Source organism: Triticum aestivum, chromosome 7D, assembly GCF_018294505.1.
Source record: "Triticum aestivum cultivar Chinese Spring chromosome 7D, IWGSC CS RefSeq v2.1, whole genome shotgun sequence".
NCBI classification, from domain to species: domain Eukaryota; kingdom Viridiplantae; phylum Streptophyta; class Magnoliopsida; order Poales; family Poaceae; genus Triticum; species Triticum aestivum.
The window spans coordinates 431,486,062-431,511,670 of record NC_057814.1 but is presented as its reverse complement, the minus strand read 5'-3'; the positions used below and the strand labels follow the sequence as shown (position 1 = coordinate 431,511,670).

General features: G+C 44.5%; 3 protein-coding genes across 3 annotated transcripts; all 3 read right to left on the bottom strand.

Moving 5' to 3' along the window:
• Positions 1 to 305: 305 nt before the first annotated feature.
• Positions 306 to 4,385, bottom strand: LOC123171150 (uncharacterized). Its single transcript, XM_044588776.1, has 6 exons — positions 4,274 to 4,385; positions 4,100 to 4,152; positions 2,899 to 3,349; positions 2,515 to 2,709; positions 1,809 to 1,893; positions 306 to 1,714 (listed from the first exon to the last, which is right to left on the bottom strand). Exons 1-6 carry the CDS (start codon positions 4,383 to 4,385, stop codon positions 1,603 to 1,605), a joined length of 1,008 nt encoding a protein of 335 aa, XP_044444711.1. The 3' UTR covers positions 306 to 1,602.
• Positions 4,386 to 4,469: 84 nt separating this feature from the next.
• LOC123170365 (sec-independent protein translocase protein TATB, chloroplastic) lies at positions 4,470 to 7,034 on the bottom strand. The gene is made up of 6 exons (XM_044588227.1): positions 6,765 to 7,034; positions 6,397 to 6,518; positions 6,003 to 6,062; positions 5,804 to 5,927; positions 5,166 to 5,291; positions 4,470 to 4,918 (listed from the first exon to the last, which is right to left on the bottom strand). The coding sequence occupies exons 1-6, from the start codon at positions 7,006 to 7,008 to the stop codon at positions 4,785 to 4,787; spliced, it is 810 nt and encodes a 269-aa protein (XP_044444162.1). The 5' UTR covers positions 7,009 to 7,034; the 3' UTR covers positions 4,470 to 4,784.
• Positions 7,035 to 7,552: 518 nt separating this feature from the next.
• On the bottom strand, positions 7,553 to 11,498 carry LOC123165853 (cyclin-dependent kinase F-1). The gene is made up of 2 exons (XM_044583593.1): positions 10,923 to 11,498; positions 7,553 to 8,615 (listed from the first exon to the last, which is right to left on the bottom strand). The coding sequence occupies exons 1-2, from the start codon at positions 11,421 to 11,423 to the stop codon at positions 7,776 to 7,778; spliced, it is 1,341 nt and encodes a 446-aa protein (XP_044439528.1). The 5' UTR covers positions 11,424 to 11,498; the 3' UTR covers positions 7,553 to 7,775.
• Positions 11,499 to 25,609: the final 14,111 nt, after the last annotated feature.

Genomic DNA, 25,609 nt, shown 5'->3' with positions numbered 1-25,609 from the left:
CCTCTCCTTCTTCCTTTGGAAAACTAGATGACCCGTTGCGCCAATGGCGCAAAGGCCGGGTGTAATCCAGGTATTGGAAGAGTGTGCATTAAAATATGTAAACAGAAAATAAAACATATATTGAAATAAGTCGCAAAGGGCAGGAGCGAAACAGGCTTTCAAACCATGGAAGTTAGAATATTTAGAGACCGATGCCTACTTATATTGCCTTATGAATGTTACCATACTATTGGATTAGGAGTGATAACAGGGTGTATTCTTCTATAGCTCTTTCCCCCCATCCCCTCCTATTTATAAAGGATAAGTAAACATCAAACTGGACCATCCCAGATTGAGCATATCACAAGCATATTAGACATGGAAGTGCCATTTTTAGTACATGGCCAGCAAGACAGAGTATTAAAGACTAATATGATCATCACTCAACAGGCATTGCTATTCAAAATGATAAGCCATACTATCTTGATGGTACATAACAAAAAAGCTCTAGCATTTCCCGCCAGTTATAGTACACCTTGCTCATCAAGCTTCTTGTTCTGGGAGAGATCACACCAAGCAAACACGATTCAGTTGAGCACAAACACGTAAAGATTCATGATCAAGAACAGAGTCAAATTTATCTTGCATAGAAATTCTCTCAATTGTCAGAAAGGGGAGTCTTTGATAAAAGCTTCTTCCATCTGTCTGTAATCCTGATGTTTCCGCTTGTAAGAGCATCATGCATCTACAAATACAAGGAAAAATAATATAATTTACATTACAAGGAAAGAAATAGGAAAACTATGTTCTCTAATCCTGATCATGTATGTATTGAACAATTAAGAATGCAATTCAAGTGCGTTTGCTAAATCGTAGATGACAAAGTAAAAACTTGATGTAGTACATGTGTTTTCTGATCCACCCACAAGAATCTGGGCCCTTCATCCAGGATCAGATGGCTCAGACATATTTTTTTCTATTTCTGCAACCGTGACCCTTCTTCTGTTGTAGTCGCTCCCGTTCGAGAGAAATAAAAGGGAACAAAGTTCCCCCAAAAATATAAAAAAATCCTCAAACAACTAATAAATGAAAAGGAGCAAATTGCCACACCAAGCAATTAGTGTGGATATGTTGTTAGGAGACACTTGCTACTGCTAGAAATTAAACAAGTGATCCACTGGCGTAGTAGTCCTCACTTGTAATTTATTATGAACATGAAACATATAGGACAAGACCCTAAAGTGAACTATCCTTGGGCTCATGAAAATAATTGTGAATACTGAATCTGCTGTGTAGTATAAAAGAATTTAGTTATTACCTTGGCTGACTTAGGAAGCAACTGCACGAGCCATCATCAACATCAATTTATATATCCATCTTGACAGGGGTTGAAGAAAGATAATCAGGAAACCAAAGGCTAACATGCAAAGTTCAGTAATCCGAACACCAACTCCATCAGTTTCAAAGAAAAAGCATAACAACCAACACTTGAGACACAAATGTTATTGTAGGTACATGATAAGCGATATTCAGTATGATTCTGAACTACTTGAGCTCTAAGTTTTATTTGCAAAGAATGACACATGACTAAGCTTCTTATATACATACAACACGAAATATGCTTCAACACGTAATATGCTTCAATTTTGTTTGAATAAGGCAATTCTTAAGCAAATCTAATAACAATTTTCCATTGCACGTCTTCAACCTTTCTCTCTCCATACTCACCTTGATCCTATCATCACAAGAATTGAAGAAAACATGAAGTCAAAGTACAACTGAACGATACAAATTGAAAGAGGGATTGTAGCATTTATTTTTCTTCTTACCATAAGATCTCCTTCAACTCTGCTGCTTTGGCCTTGCAGACATGGTCGGACAGCTTGCCATTGTGACTGCAATCTACACATGAAGCTAGTGCTCGCAATAGGAAGCAACATGAGTGAAGTTTCATGAAGTATTGACACCCGTGGTATTCTTAGCAAAGAAAATACAATTGGGACCTTATTATTCATTAAACAATGTTTCTAATATAGCTTCGATTTTGTCATTTTTGCCCAGATAGCAAGGATGTAATTTCTTTGTGAAACTTCATACGAGGGTATATCGGTTGACTAAGTATGTTAGAAAATATATTCAGATTTTTTGGGTTTCACCTCTAGCCTACCCCAACTTGTTTGGGACTAAAGGCTTTGTTGTTGTTGTAGTAATTTTTTCGAATTTACTATTCATAAGGGGTGCGCGTGGAACCATGTTCATCAAATCCGCGTCCTTCAATAGCTATACTACTGTATTGAGCTACTGATTTAATCACGATCGACATTCTAACTGTAGGAAAGATGTGTCTATCTTAATCATGAATACATCACCCTTACTAAAACATATTTTTGAATACATACTCCAAATAGAATAACTGTGCAGAGACTCTGCTACTATAATATATAGATGGCAATATAATTTAAAACAACAGCTCAGGTTTATGGCGGATGGGCTTTGAGGATACAGTCCAAAAAGGGAATCAGGTGCATGTCTTACATGTCAAGTATAGATCAATGGCACGAGCAATGTGCTTCTTCCCAGGTATATCATCAACGAGTGAAACAATAGGGAGAAATGTCATGCCTATGACATCTGGTGCCGAGGAAACAGTTTTTATCCACTCAACAGAATTCTGAACAAGATCGCAACCTCCCTCCTTCTGAAGATTACTGTCATGTCCTGTGTAGGGTACTGGAATTGGGATTTGTTGGCAGTAAGAGGTGCAGTACACATAGAAATTCTGCGTGATAAATGGCGATGCCAATGTCACATACGGTGAAGGGAACAGCCACGAAGCCTAACATGTATGGTACAATTGGCAGAGCAGCAGATTTGCATCACAGTACGCACAGAAGAGAAGAACGCGTGCATCTTCCTCACCTTCTCGAAGCTGCAGATGAAGGGCTCGTTGGGGGCGGCACCAGGGGGGCGGGCGGCTGCGCCCGCGGTTGCCGCGGTAGGCCACCCCCTCTACGTCGGGGGGCACACCGCCGCCGATGCACAGGTCCTGCGTGCGAGTCCCGATCGAGGCCGCACTCCTCGGCTCGAGGTCCTCCGGCTGAGGCCGGATCGAGGCCGTGCTCGTCGAGGTCGGCCACGGGGCGGACGCATCTGGACACGGACGAGGTGCCGCTGGCTGCTGCCCTTCTCTCTCCCTCTCATCCTCTCTCCCGACGCCGCCACCACCGCTCACCTCGCCTCTTCGCAGGCCGGCGCTACCACCGTTGCTCTTCTCTTGCCGCCGCCGACGCCGCTCCCACGCCACGATCCAAACGACCCCGCATCGATGCGCCGTCGCTGCCGCTGGTCTCCCCCGCGCCACCTCCTCTTCCTATTTTCTTCCAGCGGCGGCGCAGTCCCCTCCCCCCCTGTGGCTTCATGGTGGTGAGGGCTAACGGATTGGGGAGGAAAAGATGAGGCGGCGGATTGGGGAGAAGGAGAGGAGGCGGCGGATTGGGGAGGAGGAGAGGAGGCTCTCGGTAGGCTAGCGTGCGCGCACACTGTTTATAGACCAATACAAGGAGACGTGGCCACGGCCCCTAGTTGGGTGCAGTCCCTCATCCTTCCTCTAGTTTGACTCTTGGTTGATCTCCAATCCCATACCCTCGACCTTCCCTCATATTTTTCCCACTCCACCTCCCCCTTGGTCCTAGTGTCCCTAGTCAAAATGGAGTATTCGCTAACCTGCGAGATCAACTAACCTATGTTGCTTTTGTCAAACTTGTTGCTATTTTATCTTTGTTGCGGGATGTTACCTCAAATGACGCTCCGGACGGTAGGTTCCTCATCCATGGGACTTCGTTCTCCTCTAGGTGCACTTACTCATGGCTATCCCTCGACTCCTAGGTTGACATCAACCCTGGCTACATTTAGAGCTCGTTGACCCCCGTCAAGGTCAAAATTATGGTTGGCTTCTATTTCGAGACAGGTTGAACACCAAGGCGAACTTTCTTCACAAGACCATCTCCTCCGACTCATCTTGCCTGTTGTGTGATCACCACCGCGAGGACACACTCCACCTAGTTCTCAAGTGTCTCGAAGGTACACAAGTGTAGCTACTTCTCGGCCTCATCGTCCCCACCTCCATCGACCGCATTGGGGACGCCCTGACCCCGAAATAGGAGCCAACGATCGCTGCCATGCCAGAGAAGACACCAGAATCATAGCAATTGAAATGACCCAACCTTTACAAGATTACCTCAACATACGAGCAAACATGAGACTATATTCTTAACCTATCTTTCAGGAAGAAAACCTGCCAGCTTCTCATGAAATTCTCCTGCATTCTGAATTCCTCTAAGAATTGAGAGGCAATTATATGTAATGTATTTTAGTTCCCTGTGTTCCAGCCTTCCAGGAGAAACCATAGCCAGAAACAATCAAGACTAGATGCACACATTCAACAATCACCTAATAATGGAAAGAAAGAAAGAAAAAAGATATCCCATCCCTTAAAAAATCTATCTGCTTACCTTGCATAATCACAAAAATATGGTACAGACATGTAACAACAGCCGTGGCAAAAACAAGACACTGGAGGAGGGCCAAGATATGCACAGCTCGGTTTCGCATCACCTACCTATCTCTCCATGCTACACACCACAACAGACCAAGCCGCTACTAATCGAAGCCTCAAATCACCCATCACTTGGCCAACCCAGCTCACCAAGTGGAAACCAAAACTATTTCATTCTTTCTACAACCAATTGACGCCAAAGCTTTCGCCTTGCTCTACTCCGCATACAACATACTTTCTGTTTTCAGTATTATGCCTCATCTCTCGGCTTTGCATTCTCAGTATTACCTGAGGTGGACTCCGCCGTCACGGCATCAGGACCATCACTCCCTCCTGATAATGCTGAGTCAGTACTTTCAGAAGGTGTTGCTGCTGCTGCTTCTTCTGAAATATGATGTAGCGTAACCAGGTTAGTATGAAAAGAAAATGTATAGACCAATTATTATTATTTTGCAGGGTTTCCAGTCCAATTAATCATAAGGTAATGATAGCCTGTCAAATACACACTTAAAAGTTTCCCTGAATTTGGATATTGCGATAAACCGGCCCACAAAAGTTTCTGGTTTTGAGAACAACTTACAATACTGAAACATCTAACTAGTTCAATAAACTACAAAATTAAATCACAGACCTTGCTGCTCAGATGTGGGAGGTTGCTTTGCATTCCAAGCAGCAATTGCGGATGCAGCCAGCTGTTCTTCGGTTACTTTCATGAGTTCCTCGCTGGTGTATGGCACGGTTGTTTCAGGCTTGACATCTAAAAGCAGAAGCAATAAAAGGCAGTGGCACGGCATCTTAAATTCAGTAGGCTGTTGTAAATCCATCTTTTAAGCTGAATAATTGATTTGAGAAAAATATGGTACCATTTTCTGACAAAATTTAGAGCAACCAGCCTAGGTTTGAAAACTTTGAAAAGCATTGGCCTTAAGCTCGAGTCATGGCAAAATGTATACTTGATGAAGAGCAACACATATTTTGGGATGGAGGAAGTACTTCAATAAAAAAATGAATGGCTGCAGGTTATATGTTACTAGGTATTTAACAAAAATAATAATGAAAAAATAAGAGCTGACTAAAAAATGGTAAAGAACAAACATAACTTGGCATCAACAACTGCAAGGGATCACTGTATCAGAAACGCATATGGTGGAATTTCTGTTGCTTGACTGACATGCATAATTTTCAAACATATAGGTTCGAAGAAGAGTGCTTTAAACAAATTGGGCAGCATTTCATTGAAAGAGCTTCAGAAGGATTGAAATAACTGACCTGGGTCAACAGCAGGCTGTGGGCTATTATTCATAGGTGGAGGAGGCCTATAACTCATGGATGGAGGATCCTCATCAAGTCCGATTTCTCGTTCAAGGGTGTTCTTGAAATCCCTTGATACATCCTAAGTGCAGAGAATTAGATTTCATTACATGAAGGAATCCTCAGTCATATCGCAGCAAGTAAATCTCAAACCAACCTGTAGCTCTCTGATAGTCGGTTGGAACGCACGCAGAGTCTTCCCCAAACTCCTGGCTGCCTGCAGACAAGTTAGCAAGTGTGAAATACTGGCCATATTTCCATTTTATTTCTGATTGACTAACTATGATTCCCACTGGTCGCAAAAAGGAGAGCTTATTTTTAAACGTATTTTGCTAATGGAGCTATGGTTACAAAGTTTATCTTGAATAAAGCTACAAGTACAGTATATCACCAAATCCTCTGTATAACAGATAATATGGTCATTTGATCAGGGCAGTGCATTCTGGAGGTTAAGATATTTTATGAGCTCAAAAGATGATGCCATTGCTTACAATTTAGTGGACAATAACTACAGCAAAATTAAGGCCGGCCTTGGGCTGAGCAAGGTTTACCTCTGCTAGACCCTTGGGGCCAAAAACCAGCAAAGCGACCACTCCAATGACCAGAGCTTCAGGAGCTCCAACGCCAAACAAAGAGGCGTAGATACCATTCCTACGCCTTCTTCTTTTGACCACTGCATTTAATTACAAAGCAAGATCAGGTACACACCTAATCGAACCTCGAGATCGACCTTGCGCGCTGAGGAAGAAGACCAACTGAACCGATTCGAGCCCCGGATAGATACAGCGCAAACATGTCTGCAACTAAGAGTCATCATGATTCGGACTTGATTGCTCGCAGCACAAGAAATGTTCCTCAGAGCGGAACCCCTTGAACAAACCCATCCATCCAAGAAGCAAGCAAGCAAAGGGCTACTCACCGAAGCAAGAAGCAATCATTCGAACCCCCGAGCCGGTCCAGTGGAGGGGACGAGCGCGATGACGGGTAAGAGATACGAACGCGGCAGCCGCCGGGGGCATCCGGGCGGCGTGGCGGCCCGGCTGCCGGAGAGGTGCCGGGAGGCTGGCATAGCGCACCTGGGAAGAGCAGAGGAAGAGGCTGCTCGACATCGGGGGCAGGGCACGGGGGCAGGGTTTGAGATAGGGTTGCAGGTGCAGCCACATGATTATTTAGGCTCCGCGGCCTTCCGGGCGCGTGTCCGTCCGTTTGGGCATCGGACGGCTGTCAATTTTGTTTGCTCTTTAACTGAAAAATGAAACACCACAATGTGCTTTCCACTAGGCTTGCAAATTTGCTATGTAGTAGTCCTATAAATTATTACAAAGGCTAAAAACTCTGACGTCAGATTGTTGGTTTAAGATAGCTAACCACTAATGCCTCAACGGTAAGTCAAAAGTCTATAGGAAAAAACATCAATACATACAACATCAAGTTAGTTACTGCCTCATAGGAAAAAACATCAATATATACAGCATCAAGTTAGTTACTCCCTCTGTTCACTTTTGTAATACGTGTAAGACAACTGAAATTGAACTGTTTTAAGTGTTGTCTTAAATGTCTAAAACGTCTTACAAAAGTGAATAGAGGGAGTACATAAGATTCATCACAAAATGTACTTCTGTATTACGTATATATTATACATATTGTAGATATTAGCACCATTTTCATAAAACTTGCACAAAATCCACTTGTAGACGAACCCATCTGTGTCAGGAGGCGAATGAAGGTTATGCATTCAGAAGTGGCGACTTGCAAATGTTTCACGTTCTCTAAATGGCAGGCCTGCACCAACACATGGACATACAATATGAACTACAATAGCTAGTACAACTTTATTTTCCACCAGGAGCCCAAACGACATGTTCCAGACAGAGAATACAACAATGTTTCAATACAAAGATATTGTTCCCGTGGGCATCTTTCTTCATCGCTAAAAGCGTATGCTGAAACCCTTGTCGGTTTTGGTGACATCCATGCTGCCGAATTCGTCAATGTCTGAATCCGAATTGCCGTCCCTGTAATTACCCCATTCTTCCGCAGAGCTGTCGTCGTCCTCACCCTTTGATGCCGGGACTTGTAGCGCCTCGGTAGGTACGGGTAAGGGTTCTTCAGTGAAGTACGGATCATTCAGCAAGTCAGAAGCACTGGCCCTCTTTGCTGGGTCATAGCAAAGTAGTCGCTTTACTATGCTAACCTCAGAGGCAGATCTGTTAGGAAGTGATGCTTCGAGGCCCGTAGGCTTCTCAACCTTGCTGAAAAAGATCTTGTTGTAATCGGGTAAATTTGAACAGCCAGGAAAGGACTCTTCTGTGATATTGCCCAGGACTCCGATGATTCTACCAATCTGGTCAATATCAGATTGGCCTGGGAATATGGGCTCTAAACTAAGAAGCTCAGCCAAAATGCATCCTAGTGACCACAGGTCGATCTCTTGGCCGTAGCTGGTTGACCCATATAGGAGTTCAGGAGCTCTAAACCACCGTGTTCCAACACAAGAAGTGAAGGCACCAGACTCTTCATCCCCAATGTCTTCTTCAGCATCATACGAATATGAGGCTCTAAATGGATCATCGTCGATGTCAGCTGTGCTGCAAGTGGCAAGACAGGAGGTGTTTCCATCCTGAAGGCTCATTCTGTCGACATCTCCATAAGTGGACTTGGCCCGGAGTTGGTCAATCTCATGTAGGTAGTCAGCTGCAGTGAGTGTCTCTGGCTCCTGAGCAGCAGGAATTTCCGGTTCATCAGATGGCTGTTCTTGAAGAATCCTGGCCTGCCAAAGAACAAATACCAAAATAACTTGTGAAAAGCAAAACAACTGATACAAACAACTGAAAGCAGTACAGAGTATATAGCGTACAGGTATACGACAAGCACAAGAAGACAAAGTTGATCAACTATATGATAGACCACATATATGCTTCATGTGTTCCTTCGCAAGAAATGACTTGTCCTTGGCAAGAGGATAGCCACTGCTATCATAAAATAATTTATTTGTCGTAAAGCTTGTAGTTAAAATTGTGAATATAAATCAGTATAAAATTTCAGAACATTATATTATAAGAAGAAACTCCGCCTATGTCTTCTAGGCATAGCCGGTCCCAAGCCCGGGTAAAGGAGGAGGGTTGTGATAGGCTTGGCGAGCCAACGTAAAAACTAGCCAGTCCCATAGGTATGAAACCCATTTGAGCGAGAGTAGTACTAGGATGGGTGACCTCCTGGGAAGTCCTCGTGAAAGGGTTTCATATCTAAGGGTTGTGATACGCTTGGCGAGCCAACGTAAAAACTAGCCAGTCTTTTGGGTATGAAACCCATTTGGGCGAGAGTAGTACTAGGATGGGTGACCTCCTGGGAAGTCCTCGTGAAAGGGTTTCATATCTAGCCTACCCCAACTTGTTTGGGATAAAAGGCTTCGTAAGTAAGTAAAAGTATATTATAAGAAGAACTTAACTTAATTAGCACGGAAAGAATAAACCCTATGAATATGGAAATGGTAAAAGAAGAACCTTTTACAATGATCTTTGCATATAGCACAGGTGCATTTCATAGAGTTATTGGCTACTTCAAGGAAAATTCCTTAACAGTGTTTACAATGCTCTCGTTTAACTGATGCAAGTTATTTTGATCATGTATCAGCTGAGATGCTCAAACTGAAGATGGTAACCCATAAAGAAAATATTGCATTCCAACACTACAAACCACAGCAACAGTCATGCATAGTACCATATCCATGAACGGGATCCAGCCTCAAACAAGGTTTAGCACTCCTATTGAAATACGGAAAGTTTTTAGAATATGCTACACCTAATGGTTGGAGCCACGCTGATGCAAAATAATATACTATCACAGAAGGAAGCAAGGTAGTGTCCATTAAAGCATAGTCTCATAATATATGGCTTCGTCGCAACTCTCACAAACTGAAAGGGTCGGTACAGTGTACAGATATGCCTCAGCATAACATCAACATATAAAGCTACACCATATAAGAATGTAGAAGAAAAGATGACTTCAGGTTATGTCCAAAATTTACAGCAGAACATAATACTGGTATGCTGCAGCACACTGCCAAACGCTTTCCTCATTGACATGATGAACGTCACCGGCTTTTGAGCTAACTCTAGCATTTGAAGAATCTCTAAATTCAGACAAGAAAATTTATTGCACAAACAAAAATGACATTTCTGATTAAACTAGATTTCCTTGAACAGCAAAATTGTAGAGTATTTGAATAATAAAACTGCATGCATGTAAGACCAATGAAGATCAATTAAAGAAATTGTAGGCATAAGATGCCCAACCCAAGCTCTATATCTATGGTTTCAATTCCTAGTTTCCAACACACACAGCAAAGTATGTCTGATAAAGTAAAGATGTAATTTAGGCAAATTCACCTACTATGTCTGCCCTACTACCTTAAAGTCGACAGCTCAACATACATTAACCAATCATATAGATTTCTATATATTTAACCTTAGTGCTGACCAACAACTGTTTATAACTTGTCAATTTCTCCATTATAAGCCTGATTTTAATTCCAAGATATTTAACCTCCATGTTGGAGCACAGCAGCTGCAAAGTCCACAAAAGGCATGTACTCCCTCTGTAAACTAATATAAGAGCATTTAGATTACTAAAGTAGTGATCTAAACGCTCTTATATTAGTTTACGGAGGGAGTAGTTTGGAGGTCCATTTAGCACCAATAGATTTCTAAAACTTCCAGAACAATAGCTCCATGCTCTACATGTACATGATCCTTCTACAATCAAATCCTTCTGCAGATCTACAGATTGCAACTAAAATGGTTCCTCGCCAGTTATATCCCCATAGAGTAGAACTGACATGTTGCAGCAGCAGCCCCCATTTCAGTATAACCACCGAGCGCAAAAAGAAATCTACATTTACTTACACAAGCTCCACTATTCCTGTGACAATTGAGGAAAGACTATCGGCCGACGTCCATGACTAATCATCCACCTACCAGTTTTGACATGCTACTACAGAAAGAGAACCGATTCTTACGCCTGAATCCATAAAAGAAAGTCATTCGTCAACTGAGAAAAGCGTTTTCAGAATTTCAACCTGACCAAAATCGGCGACCTTGAGGACCCCGTGCTCAGAGATGAGCAGGTTTCCGGGCTTGAGGTCGCGGTGCACGAGGCCGGCGCGGTGGCAGGCGGCGACGCCTTCGATGACCTGCAGCATCCATCGCTTGAGCTGGCCGGCAGGGAGACCTCCCGCGCGCCTCCCTTCGCGCACGACGGCGGCGAGGTCGAGCGGAAGCCACTCAAGGACGAGGACATCGTCGTCGTGGTCGCCGCCGGGGAAGTGGTCGAGGAGCGTGATGACATGAGGGGAGGACTCAGAGGCGACGGCGAGGAGGGCGTCGGCCTCGCGCTGGGCGCTGACAGCGTCGTGGACCTCCTTGAGGGCAACCGGTGCGCCGTCGGACCGGCGACGGCCGCGGTAGACGTCGGCGTAGGCGCCAGAGCCAGCGCGTCCGAGGACATCGTAGCGGGAGGTGACGTCCGGGCGGCCGTGGATGCTCCAGCTCCCGCCTCCGCCGCCGCCGCCGATCGCCATCGGGATAGGGGTACGGCGAGGGGAGGAGTTTTTTCTTCTTCTCAACTTTCGACAGGAAAACTGGAAGAGGAGTGTGCAGGCCGACTGGGCTTTGGTATCTGGGCCACACGGTGGGACGAGCGAAATTCGGAGGGTGCTTGGCATAACTGGCCAAACGGGCCGGCCCGGCACGGCATGGCCCGGCCCATCGTAATCGTGCCTGGCCCGGCATGGCCCGCCAGGGCACGATTACTATATGGGCCATGCCGTGCCGGCCCGCGTGCTGCGCCCCCAGGCCCAGGCACGGCTCAGTTAGTAAACGGGCTGGCACGTTGGCCCGTTTAGCACGGTGGGCCGCATATTTTCAGCCTGTTATTTGACGCACTGAGCGTTTTTTAGCCTATTTTTACATGTTGGGCCATATATGGATGTATAAAAAAATTAAAAAAGCGTAATCGGGTCGTGTCGTGCCAGCCCGCATGCCCAGCCTCCAGGCCCAGGGCGTGCCGCGTGCCAGGCCCGGCTCGTTTAGCCCGTGTCGTGCCTGGCCCAAGGCGAGCCGTGCCGGCGTGCTCACGGGCCGGCCCGAAAAAAAGGCCCATTTGGGCAGCTATAGTGCTTGGATCAAGGGACTTATTTTAGTCCGACTAAAAATAGTCTCTTTTAAGAGGCTAAAGTTCCAAACACCCCTGGCTAAAGAGGGGCTAAAACTAGTCTTGAGACTAAATTTTTTTAGTCAGGAGTACCCCTATTAAAATGTGGATTAGTCCTCTCTCTTTCCTCATTTAACTCCTCTCTTTTAACACAGACGAGTTCTGGATTGAAGGGTTTGGAGGATAATAAATGCTCATTAACTTGATTTTAGTCTCTTTAGTATTTGGATCCAAACATGGGTGAGGCTAGCAAGTTTTAGTCCCACTACTTTTAGTCATGAGACTAAAACGTATCCAAGCATCCCCAGCTATTTTTTTAAAACTAGTATAAATGTGTGTGTGCAATGCACGTTGATATTATTACTCCCTCCGTCCCGTAATTCATGTCGCGAGGGCAATTTTTTTTTAAAAAACCCTTCGGTTTCTTCCGACCAAACCCTCACTCCTCGTCGTCCTCCTCTGACAGAATCCCCAGCTGCCCTGCTCCCCGCCGCCGTCGCTTCCCCGCTCCCCCGCCGCAGCTGCCCTGCTCCCCGCCGCCGCGGCTCCCCTGCTCCCCCACTCCCTCGCCGCAGCTGCCTCCTGCTCCGTCGTCGCAGCTGCCGCTCGCCTGCCTCCCCAAGCTCCCCCCTTCCTCATAAAAATCTTCGATTTCCCCAGCTACCGTCACCCTGATGAGCCCGACGACGACAACAAGCTTAAGCTCGTGGATTTGCGGCTTCTTCTTCGTTGTTTCTCTGGTGGAAGACCCGCGCCTGCGACACCGCGGCAGCGGCGGCGGCGGCTGTCCAGTGGGTCGTGCCTGCTCACTTGGCAGCAGCGGCGGCTACAAATCTTCTCCAGCATCTCCAAGTCCTACAGCCTGGGCCATCTCTGTCACCAACGCCTACAACCTGGGTATGAACCTCTCTTCTCTACTTCATCTTTACTGGATTTACTGAATGTGCGTATTCTCTGAACCACTTATTCTCTGTCTACTGAATTTTAGTGAATGTGAGATGTACTCCTGTAAACTGAGATGTGCTTTTGTAAAGTGTGATGTCAACTTGTGAATTATACTCTGTGCAGTTGTTTCGGAGGATAACTGTTTATTGCCTGAAAGATAACACAGAACTGATCAAACATCTTGTAGGAGTAATTAACTAGCTATGTTACTCAACGAAACCTTCCTCAGATTAACTTGTTTATTTGCAGTACTTCTCTCTATCTGTAGAACAATTCTTTAAACCGGAAAAGAGGAGGCAAGAGGGACCATGTCTAGCTGATGTCTGAGAACCTAAAACTTGCTTATGCAGTAAATTGCCCAAGTTAGCTGTAATACATTCATCTTACTGCAAACAAGAGTAGCCATCATGTGTGTCCGTTTATTGTTCAAAAATTCAGTACTCCTAGGCCAAGAGAGAGATTGTGTTAAAATTCAGTTAAGCAGGCATGGTACTCTTATTTTGAGTTGGAAAATCAAAATAAGTGAATGGATACTGCTTGAGTTGGAAAATCAGTGTAAATCTACTGTAAAAATTCAGTACTCCTATGCTAAGAGAGACATTGAATTGAGTACTCCTAGGCCAAGAGAGAGATTATGTTAAAAATTCAGTTAAGCAGGCACGGTACTCTTATTTTGGAGTAAAAATTCAGTTTAAAAGTCAGTTAAAAGTCCAGTTTTAGAGCTTGGATCCTGATCTGACTATAAAGTGTACTGCAAGCTTATTGCTAGCAAGTTTAAAATTCAGTAAACACATGGAGTATGATTCAGACACACATGTATTCATGATCTGCTTGTGCTTGTGACTGACTTGGACACATGATTCAGACACACATGTATTCAGACACACATAGTAGGACTGAAACCTCTAGGAAATCATTTGCATATTGTCAACCTACTGTGAAATGAGTAATAGCTGCATCTTCGAGGATAGTAGCGTGGGCCTCCTGATTGGTTGTAAACCACAGCACTTTGACCTTTTCAATCATGAGTAAATTAGAAACTAGTCTCAGCTTGAGTATTGATCTTGTGCATTTTCCTTTCTTTCAGTGAACTAATCTCAGCTTGAGTCCTGATCTACTGAAGTTTTTTTAAATTGTTTAATTGACAAATCATTTTAAATGGTGTGCCCAGGTTTCAGTGAACTAGTCTCAGCTTGAAATTTGGTTCAGTTAACTCCATACAAGGGTCTCTTTTTCATACTCAAAATTTGGTTCAGTTAACTCCATACAAGGGTCTCTTTTTGGTCCAGTAGTGATTAGAAGATCATGTACTGATGATATGATATTAGCAAAGGCCTTGCTTGCCAAGCATACAGATTAGCAAAGGCCTTGCTTGCCACTAACCTTAAAAGTATACTGATTGTGACATTAGCATGCCTCATTGAAATAAATCCAAATATTTTAAATTAATTCAAATAACTAAAATTAATCCAAATCAATTCAAATAATTCAAATAAATCTAAATAACCCAAACTAATTCAAATAATCCAAATTAATCCAGTTAATCTAAATAACCCAGATAATTCAATTAATCCAAATAACCCAAATTCCAATAAATTCCAACAAGGAGTTGATATACAAGGATTAGACAAGGCATACAAAAGGACATGACATAAGGGCCTCTTTGTCCCCTCTTGACACAAGATTACACAAGACATACACAAGGAGCACTTGGTATCAACAACTACTTGACTACATGACATAAGGGCCTCTTTGTCCCCTCTTGGCTACATTCTTTTCCTTACTCTGGCAATTTCTTCACTTCCCTTCCCTTCACTTTACTTTTCTTTCTTTTCCCTTCTATTGCTACTTCGTCCCTTCCCTTTACTTTTCTTTCTTTTCCCTTCTATAGCTAATTCTTTCTTATATTTTCTTTTCCTATTGCAATTTCCATTTCTTCTATAATGGCCCTGGTATCAACAACTACCTGACTGTCACAATATACACTGATTATTTCCCTGCCAACATTCTAAATATGATCCTTGTGCAAGTGTGGAAACTTAACTGATTTCCTCCTTTGTCTTTCATTAATTCAAACATAACTGCTTCTAATGTGACTTGTGGGGATCATAGTTCTCGAATTCCTCTTCCACACCCTGTACCAGTTCTTGGATGTTTGTAGGTGACCTACAGTCGGTTAGAGACTGGAGAGAGTTATGGAAGCGGAGGTCCAAACAATTGAGGTTGGGGCTATTTGGGGGCTGTTGTAGTAATTGGATGTCAAGATCAATTTGTTCCACAGCTTCTCGAAAAGCTACATCATTGGGAAGGACATAAGGATTTGCGTTATCCTGTTGGATGAATATTGTTGCTCCCTCATCATCGGCATGCCACTTATCCTAAATTGCTGGGATAACCTTATTGATTAGATAATCTCTGCACACAGGCCTGGTTACTTTCACTGATTTCAACACTTTTGTTCCCTTTGCTCTGTTCTGACTTGTCCGCACCGCCTCAGTCTCTTTGATGAATGCCCAAATGCCGATCTTCCCATCGAATGTTAGCTCCCCCTCATTGTTATATCGAGGCCTGGCCACATCTGTTAGGAACATTACCTTCCCAATGCTGCGAGTGTTTGGAATGGTGCGCTTGGGTTCAGGTTCTCCTGGAAGTACATAGTAACTATTCTTCACTCTCGTCATGTCAAACCACTTTTCATCTATGTGAACCATATTGGTCATTGGCTTAAACATAGCCTGAGAAGTTGAGACCGAATTGTCATCGAGCATGGACATACAAAATTTCAATCTCGCAAGCTTGTTCTCTGGCTTGAGGTGAGGCTTCACGGTGCTTGTGATGCGGTTGAGCTCATTCAACTGGAACCTCTTATGTAGGGTCGATCGGGCCACACCTAGAGACCGTGCCAGTGATCGAATTGTCCTTCTTTTATTCAGTGGGATTATTGAGGTCCTCGCTAGATCCAGCTCCTTTCTCTTTTGGCCAGCTCTTCCTGGCTTCTTGCTTGAGACATCTACTTCTTTGCCATCGGCAATTTGCTTTTTGGCGTCTTCCTAGATTCTTTCAACAGATCATACACTTATGTTCAACAGGGTTGAGACCAACAGCTTGTCGTCTAGTTGAACAGATCCATCTCTGAGCTCGATTACTAGCAAGGCGAAGTAAACACCATGCCTCTCCTTACCTGACAATTCTCTTCTTTTCTCTTGAAGTATCCAATTCATAACTTCATCCTCTTCCTCTTGAGCTTCATTCTCTTCCCCTTCATCTCTTGAGGCATCCAATTCATAGCTTCATCGTCTTCCTCTTGAGGCATCAAGTTCAAATCCATAGCTCCATTATCTGCCACTTGAGGTTCCTCCTCTTCAGGGATCCAATTCAAATTAATACCTTTACCGTCTTCCTCTTGAGGCATCAAGTTCAAATCAATAGCTTCATGTTCTTCCTCTTGAGGCATGAAGTTCAAATCCATAGTTATGTGTTCCTGCCATCAATGACAAAAGATGAGTACACCATAACAAGAATATACACACACAAAATGAGTATGCAAGTCAAACAAGAAATAGGTGCCATGGCACCATTTGTAGTTTGGTTGCCAAGGTAGCCAAACAAGAAATGCTGCCATGGCACCGTTTATAGAAAGGTTGCCATGGTAGCCAAACACTTTGCTCTAACCATAAGTGAGCACTATAGTATAACTACACATGAAAGAATGAAGTGTTGTTTTACCAGCCAATGACATCTATGCAAGTCAAGTTCATTAGCCAGACAGTTCTGGAGTACTTTATCAACAGATCATGCATCTACTGAATTATGCATCGATGTTTCATAAGTGAGCACTTTAACGTTTCTATTGGCTCTAATTATGAATCCTTGGCTAGTTTTTGGGTCTCCAACAATAAGAACTCTGTTTTAAACATTGTTAGTTCAACTGATTTGTGGTGTTTGTGGAAATAGAGGAACTTTATAATTTTTAACAGCACCAAGTTGCTTTCTATTGTTCAGGTTTGGAGACTAATGAATCCTAAAAACTGTGAGGTTTTGGTCTGCCATGTCCCCATAACAGAGCAAGATGAAGATAAAGAGCTTTATAAATTCCCTGATGGCGTTCATCCAGAGACACCTGTTGATAATCAGTGGCTGAAGGAGAAGCTCTTGGAAGACCCTGAGATACCTTTCCCTGGAGATTTCTGACACAAGTTCAAACTCCCTGATCCCTATCAGCATGTACTTGTGCTGAATATGACATAATTACATTACACTGGTACAGATTCGTCCACATCCACTCCATTGACTGACTGAATTATACAGTTTACACTTGACAGTGTTTGTTCAGATCATAATTGCTCTGCTGATATCTACTATTTTTTTTCAGTTAACACTAATCATATTCAGTTAACATTGTTCTTCCTGACGAACAGGAGCAGAGCAGCAACTCCTTACAGTACACTGATCATATTCAGCACAGGGAGCAGAGGAGCAACTCCTTACAATACCTTCTTCCTCCTGACGAGCAGGAGCTCTGGCGGCAGCACGGGCAAACGAGCAGCAGCAGTACTGGTAGATGAGTAGAAGCTGTACGGGCAGAGGAGCTCCACCGACGGTAGGGGAGAAGCAGTCGCACGGGCACGCGGGCAGGGGAAAAGGAGCTGCACGGGCTCGCGCGGGAGATTGAGGAGGACGCGTGGGAGATCGAGGAGGGAGCGCGCGAGCTCCTGGTCCACCAGACCGTGGAGGCAATTTCTGGCGACGCCCGTAGGGGATCGCGGCCGGGAGGAATTGCAGCGGCGCACGCGCGGGAGCTCGAGGAGGATGCGCTGGAGCTCGAGGTGGACGCCCGCGAGCTCGAGGAGGACATGGCCGGAGGTCCCGACGACGCCCGCAGGTAATCGAGGCGGGAGGGGATCGCGGCGACGCAGGTCTGAGCGGGGGAGGCGGCGGAGCAAGTACTTGGCGATGGCGGCGGCAGAGCAGGTATGTGGCGACGGTGGCGGAGCACTTCCTGATGGGCGATGAATCGCGCAGCTGGGCGGCACTAGCCCCTATCAACGGAGGAGTAAGAAGACAGGGGGCGGAGGGGCTTGTTTCAGACAATTTAGAAACTATGAGTGCTTTTTTGCAAAATCACCAATGAACTGCGCCCGCGACAAGAATTACGGGACGGAGGGAGTAGGTAATATATTAATTACACGTAAATATTAGGTAGGATATTATTTACATATTAATTATGTGATTAGCATTGGCATTGACATTTGGTATGGTATTAACTGCACACTATACGTGTTGAACGCTTACCATTGAAGCATCCTGAGTCCTTCGATTGACTTGATTTGACGATCGGGATTTGTTGGATCTACCCCTTTGTGTCTTTTTATATTGGTATAGATAATATACATTTTTTAATTAATTCAAGAAACAATACACAGTTTTGAAATTTTTCAAAAATAATACATCGTCGGCTTATGTGAAGCCGATTGGATCCACGGCGAAACTAATTGGGCTCCATTCGGATTTGGCTAAACCGATTAGGATCCAATCGGCCTTGGTTAAACCGATTGCCCACTCCATTGCAAGCTCACCTTCAATTGGTTTTACCGCATGTAAGTGCATCTAGCGCCACCCCTAGTTGGTTTTCGAGTATTGACGACAAACGTGGTTGAGGGACTAATGTGTTTGTGAGAATTGCATGATAACACAGGTAGTAGTACCTCATTGATTCGGTTTACCTACCAGAGATGACCCCTAAAAATGTATGAAGACATTAAAGACAATGGTGGTACGTGAAGACATTCACGTTAAAGGTAATGACATTAGACATTCACTTGAAGACTATGGAGTGCGAAGACATAGTTTCTTTCGTAGTTTCCTTTTCTTCTTTAGTGAGTCATAGGAACCACCGAACTGTTAAGTGGGGTCCAAGTGAACAAAGTCAGAAGACTGGCGTGATGCTCAACCAAAACCTATGTCTTCTAGTGAAGACAATGATACCAAATCTTATCCAGAGTTGGATGAGTCAGCTTTGCTTGTAGCCCAAGCCAAGCTACTGTGTGTGTTTGAAATCCGACTGTTGGACACATGTTGGTTCCTTAGTGACCCATGGTCATTTCGGACATATCATGTCGGGTTGCCTGCGGACTATAAATAGCCCACCCCTCCACCATAAATTGGTGGCTGCTCAGAGTTAGTGCACGACTTTTGTCGTTTGAGAGCAACCCACCTCTGAAGCCTTTGAGAGAGAGGATCCTTGCGAGGACAAAGCCCAAAACACCCAGAGCCAAAGAGTGTTAGGCATCACTGAAGTCTTTCTATCCACATGACCTGAAGACTTGTTACTCTTGAGGACTGTGTATCCTCCAGCCAGTTAGGCGTCACGTTCTGAAGATCCAGGAGTCATTGTGGATCGCCGGTGAACGGAGTTTGTGAAGGTTTGGAAGTCTACCTTGAAGACTTACCAGAGTGATTGGGTGAGGACTAAGTGTCCTTAGCTCAAGGGGAATAAGGTAAAGACGTGGTCTTCTGAGTTTAATCTTAGCCTCCCTAACCAGACGTACAGTTGTCACAGCAATTAGAACTGGTCTACCAAATCCTTGTCTTCACTAAGCTAGTGGTGCTATCCCCTACCTCCTTTATATTTCAGTCTGTCTTCGTGAAGTCATTGCTTGTTTGCCTGATCTGTTTGACTTCACTGTGCGAAGACTTTTACCTGTTTGGTTTCATACTGTCTTCCATTCCGGTCTGTACTACCTAGCTGCTATTAGTCTTCATGCTTTCATTATATTGCTTACTTCACTATGGTTTGTCTAGAGTAGTTTATCTTCCGCTACATATCATATAGGTTCCAATTGATTGTTTGTCTTCAAAGACCTCGTGTTTTGAAGACTTTCATAAAAATCGCCGATTCGCCCCCCCTCTAGTCGATAACTAGCACTTTGAATTGGTATTAGAGCTGTTGGAAATATGCCCTAGAGGCAATAATAAATTGGTTATTATTATATTTCCTTGTTCATGATAATCGTTTATTATCCATGCTAGAATTGTATTGATAGGAAACTCAGATACATGTGTGGATACATAGACAGCACCATGTCCCTAGTAAGCCTCTAGTTAACTAGCTCGTTGATCAATAGATGGTTAAGGTTTCCTGACCATGGACATTGGATGTCGTTGATAACGGGATCACATCATTAGGAGAATGGTGTGATGGACAAGACCCAATCCTAAGCCTAGCGCAAGATCGTGTAGTTCGTTTGCTCAGAGCTTTTCTAATGTCAAGTATCATTTCCTTAAGACCATGAGATTGTGCAACTCCCGGATACCGTAGGAATGCTTTGGGTGTACCAAACGTCACAACGTAACTGGGTGGCTATAAAGGTGCACTACAGGTATCTCCGAAAGTGTCTGTTGGGTTGGCACGAATCGAGACTGGGATTTGTCACTCCGTGTAAACGGAGAGGTATCTCTGGGCCCACTCGGTAGGACATCATCATAATGTGCACAATGTGACCAAGGAGTTGATCACGGGATGATGTGTTACAGAACGAGTAAAGAGACTTGCCGGTAACGAGATTGAACAAGGTATCGGGATACCGACGATCGAATCTCGGGCAAGTAACATACCGATAGACAAAGGGAATTGTATACGGGATTGATTGAATCCTCGACATCGTGGTTCATCCGATGAGATCATCGAGGAGCATGTGGGAGCCAACATGGGTATCCAGATCCCGCTGTTGGTTATTGACCGGAGAGTCGTCTCGGTCATGTCTGCATGTCTCCCGAACCCGTAGGGTCTACACACTTAAGGTTCGGTGACGCTAGGGTTATAGAGATATTAGTATGCGGTAACCCGAAAGTTGTTCGGAGTCCCGGATGAGATCCCGGACGTCACGAGGAGTTCCGGAATGGTCCGGAGGTAAAGATTTATATATGGGAAGTCTTATTTTGGTCGCCGGAAAAGTTTCGCACTTTATCGGTATTGTACCGGGAGTGCCGAAAGGGGTCCGGGGGTCCACCAAGGGGGTCCACCAGCCCCGGGGGGCCACATGGGCTGTAGGGGGTGCGCCTTGGCCTATATGGGCCAAGGGCACCAGCCCCAAGAGGCCCATGCGCCAAGAGATAAGAAAAAGGGAGAGTCCTAAAGGGGGAAGGCACCTCCGAGGTGCCTTGGGGAGGAAGGACTCCTCCCTGGCCGCACCCTTCCTTGGAGGAAGGGCCAAGGCTGCGCCCCCCCTCTCCCTTGGCCCTATATATAGTGGGGGGAGGGAGGGCAGCAGCAATCCAAGCCCTGGCGCCTCCCTCTCCCTCCCGTGACACCTCTTCCTCCCCGCTTGCGCTTGGCGAAGCCCTGCCGGGATCCCGCTACTTCCACCACCACGCCGTCGTGCTGCTGGATCTCCATCAACCTCTCCTCCCCCCTTGCTGGATCAAGAAGGAGGAGACGTCGCTGCTCCGTACGTGTGTTGAACGCGGAGGTGCCGTCCGTTCGGCGCTAGGATCATCGGTGATTTGGATCACGACGAGTACGACTCCATCAACCCCGTTCTCTTGAACGCTTCCGCTCGCGATCTACAAGGGTATGTAGATGCACTCCCTTCCCCTCGTTGCTAGATAACTCCATAGATTGATCTTGGTGATGCGTAGAAAATTTTGAATTTCTGCTACGTTCCCCAACAGTGGCATCATGAGCTAGGTCTATGCGTAGTTTCTATGCACGAGTAGAACACAAAGTAGTTGTGGGCGTAGATGTTGCCAATTCTTCTTGCCGCTACTAGTCTTATCTTGTTTCGGCGGCATTGTGGGATGAAGCGGCCCGGACCGACCTTACACGTACGCTTACGTGAGACAGGTTCCACCGACTGACATGCACTAGTTGCATAAGGTGGCTAGCGGGTGTCTGTCTCTCCCACTTTAGTCGGAACGGATTCGATGAAAAGGGTCCTTATGAAGGGTAAATAGAAATTGGCATATCACGTTGTGGTTTTACGTAGGTAAGAAACGTTCTTGCTAGAAACCTATACAAGCCACGTAAAAACTTGCAACAACAATTAGAGGACGTCTAACTTGTTTTTGCAGCATGTGCTATGTGATGTGATATGGCCAGAAGATGTGATGAATGATATATGTGATGTATGAGATTGATCATATTCTTGTAATAGGAATCACGACTTGCATGTCGATGAGTATGACAACCGGCAGGAGCCATAGGAGTTGTCTTTATTTTTTGTATGACCTGCGTGTCATTGAATAACGCCATGTAAATTACTTTACTTTATTGCTAAGCGCGTTAGCCATAGAAGTAGAAGTAATCGTTGGCGTGACAACTTCATGAAGACACAATGATGGAGATCATGATGATGGAGATCATGGTGTCATGCCGGTGACAAAGATGATCATGGTGCCCCGAAGATGGAGATCAAAGGAGCAAAATGATATTGGCCATATCATGTCACTATTTGATTGCATGTGATGTTTATCATGTTATGCATCTTATTTGCTTAGAACGACGGTAGTAAGTAAGATGATCCCTCACTAAAATTTCAAGAGACGTGTTCCCCCTAACTGTGCACCGTTGCGAAGGTTCGTTGTTTCGAAGCACCACGTGATGATCGGGTGTGATAGATTCTAACGTTCGAATACAACGGGTGTTGACGAGCCTAGCATGTACAGACATGGCCTCGGAACACATGCGAAACACTTAGGTTGACTTGACGAGCCTAGCATGTACAGACATGGCCTCGGAACACAAGAGACCGAAAGGTCGAACATGAGTCGTATAGCAGATACGATCAACATGGAGATGTTCACCGATGATGACTAGTCCGTCTCACGTGATGATCGGACACGGCCTAGTTTGACTCGGATCATGTATCACTTAGATGACTAGAGGGATGTCTATCTGAGTGGGAGTTCAATAATCAGATGAACTTCATTATCATGAACATAGTCAAAAGGTCTTTGCAAATTATGTCATACTGCGCTTTAGTTCTACTGTTTAAGATATGTTCCTAGAGAAAATTTAGTTGAAAGTTGGTAGTAGCAATTATGCGGACTGGGTCCGTAAACTGAGGATTGTCCTCATTGCTGCACAGAAGGCTTATGTCCTTAATGCACCGCTCGGTGTGCTGAACCTCAGCGTCGTCTGTAGATGTTGCGAAACATCTGACATACACGTTTTGATGACTACGTGATAGTTCAGTGCGTAATGCTAACGGTTTAGAATTGTGGCACCAAAGACGTTTTTGAAACGTCGCAGAACATATGAGATGTTCCGAAGACTGAAATTGGGATTTCAGACTAGTGCCCACGTCAAGAGGTATGAGACCTCTGACAAGTTTCTTAAGCCTGCAAACTAAGGGAGAAAAGCTCAATCGTTGAGCATGTGCTCAGATTGTCTGAGTACTACAATCGCTTGAATCGAGTGGGAGTTAATCTCCCAGATGAGATAGTGATGGTTCTCCATAGTCACTGCCACCAAGCTAGTAGAGCTTCGTGATGAACTATAACATATCAGGGATAGTTATGATGATCCTTGAGCTATTCGCGATGTTTGACACCGCGAAAGTAGAAATCAAGAAGGAGCATCAATTGTTGATGGTTAGTAAAACCACTAGTTTCTAGAAGGGCAAGGGCAAAAGGGATACTTCATGAAACAGCAAATCGTTTGCTGCTCTAGTGAAGAATCCCAAGGTTGAACCCAAACCCGAGACTAAGTGCTTCTGTAATGAGGGGAACGGTCACTGAAGCAGTACTACCCTAGATACTTGGTAGATGAGAAGGCAGGCAAGGTCGACAGAAGTATATTGGATATACATTATATGAATGTGTACTTTACTAGTACTCCTAGCAGCACCAGGGTATTAGATACCGGTTCGGTTGCTAAGTGTTAGTAACTCGAAATAAAAGCTGCGGAATAAACGGAGACTAGCTAAAGGTGAGATGACGATATGTGTTGGAAGTGTTTCCAAGGTTGATGTGATCAAGCATCGCATGCTCCCTCTACCATCGAGATTTGGTGTTTGCGTTGAGCATGATTGGATTATGTTTATCGCAATACGGTTATTCATTTAAGGAGAATAATGGTTACTCTGTTTATTTGAATAATACCTTCAATGGTCTTGCACCTAAAATGAATCTCGATCGTAGTGATACACATGTTCGTGCCAAAAGATATAAAATAGTAATGATAGTTCCACATACTTGTGGCACTGCCATTTGAGTCATATTGGTATAGAACGCATGAAGAAGCTCCATGTAGATGGATCTTTGGACTCACTCGTTTTTGAAAAGATTGAGACATGCGAACCATGTCTATTGGTATATATGCATGAAGAAACTCCATGCAGATGGATCGTTTGGACTCACTTGATTTTGAATCACTTGAGACATGCAAATCATACCACATGGGCAAGATGACTGAAAGGCCTCGTTTTCAGTAAGATGGAACAAGAGAGCAACTTATTGGAAGTAATACATTTTGATGTATGCAGTCCAATGAGTGCTGAGGCATGCAGTGGATATCGTTATGTTCTTACTTCACAGATGATTTGAGTAGATGCTGAGTGTATTTACTTGATGAAACACAAGTCTGAATTATTGAAAGGTTCAAGTAATTTCAGAGTGAAGTTGAAGATCGTCGTGACAAGAGGATAAAATGTCTGTGATATGATCATAGAGATGAGTATCTGAGTTACGAGTTTGGCACACAATTAAGACATTGTGGAAAGTGTTTCACAATTAATACCGCCTGGAACACCATAGTGTGATGGTGTGTCCGAACATCATAACTGCACCCTATTGGATATGGTGCATACCATGATGTCTCTTATCGAATTACCACTATCGTTTATGGGTTAGGCATTAGAGACAACCGCATTCACTTTAAAAGGGGCACCACGCAATTCCGTTGAGACGACACCGTTTAGAGAAACCTAAGTTGTCGTTTCTTAAAAGTTTGGGGCTGCGATGCTTATGTGAAAAAGTTTCAGGCTGATAAGCTCGAACCCAAAGCGGATAAATGCATCTTCATAGAATACCCAAAACAGTTGGGTATACCTCCTATTTCAGATCTGGAAGCAAAAGTAATTGCTTCTAGAAACGAGTCCTTTCTCGAGGAAAAGTTTCTCTCGAAAGAATTGAGTGGGAGGATGGTGGAGACTTGATAAGGTTATTGAACCGTCACTTCAACTAGTGTGTAGCAGGGCACAGGAAGTTGTTCCTGTGGCACCTACACCAATTGAAGTGGAAGCTTATGATAGTGATCATGAAACTTCGGATCAAGTCACTACCAAACCTCGTAGGACGACGAGGATGCGTGCTACTTCAGAGTGGTACGTGATCCTGTCTGAGATATCATGTTGTTGGACAATACTGAACCTACGAGCTATGGAGAAGCGATGGTGGGCCCATATTCCGACAAATGGTTAGAAGCCATGAAATCCGAGATAAATGGATCTTTGAGAAGAAGACGGACGTGGACGGTAATGTTACCGTCTATGAAGCTCGACTTGTGGCAAAGAGTATTTCCACAAGTTCAAGGAGTTGACTACGATGAGATTTTCTCATCCGTAGCGATGCTTAAGTCCGTCGGAATCATGTTAGCATTAGCTGCATTTA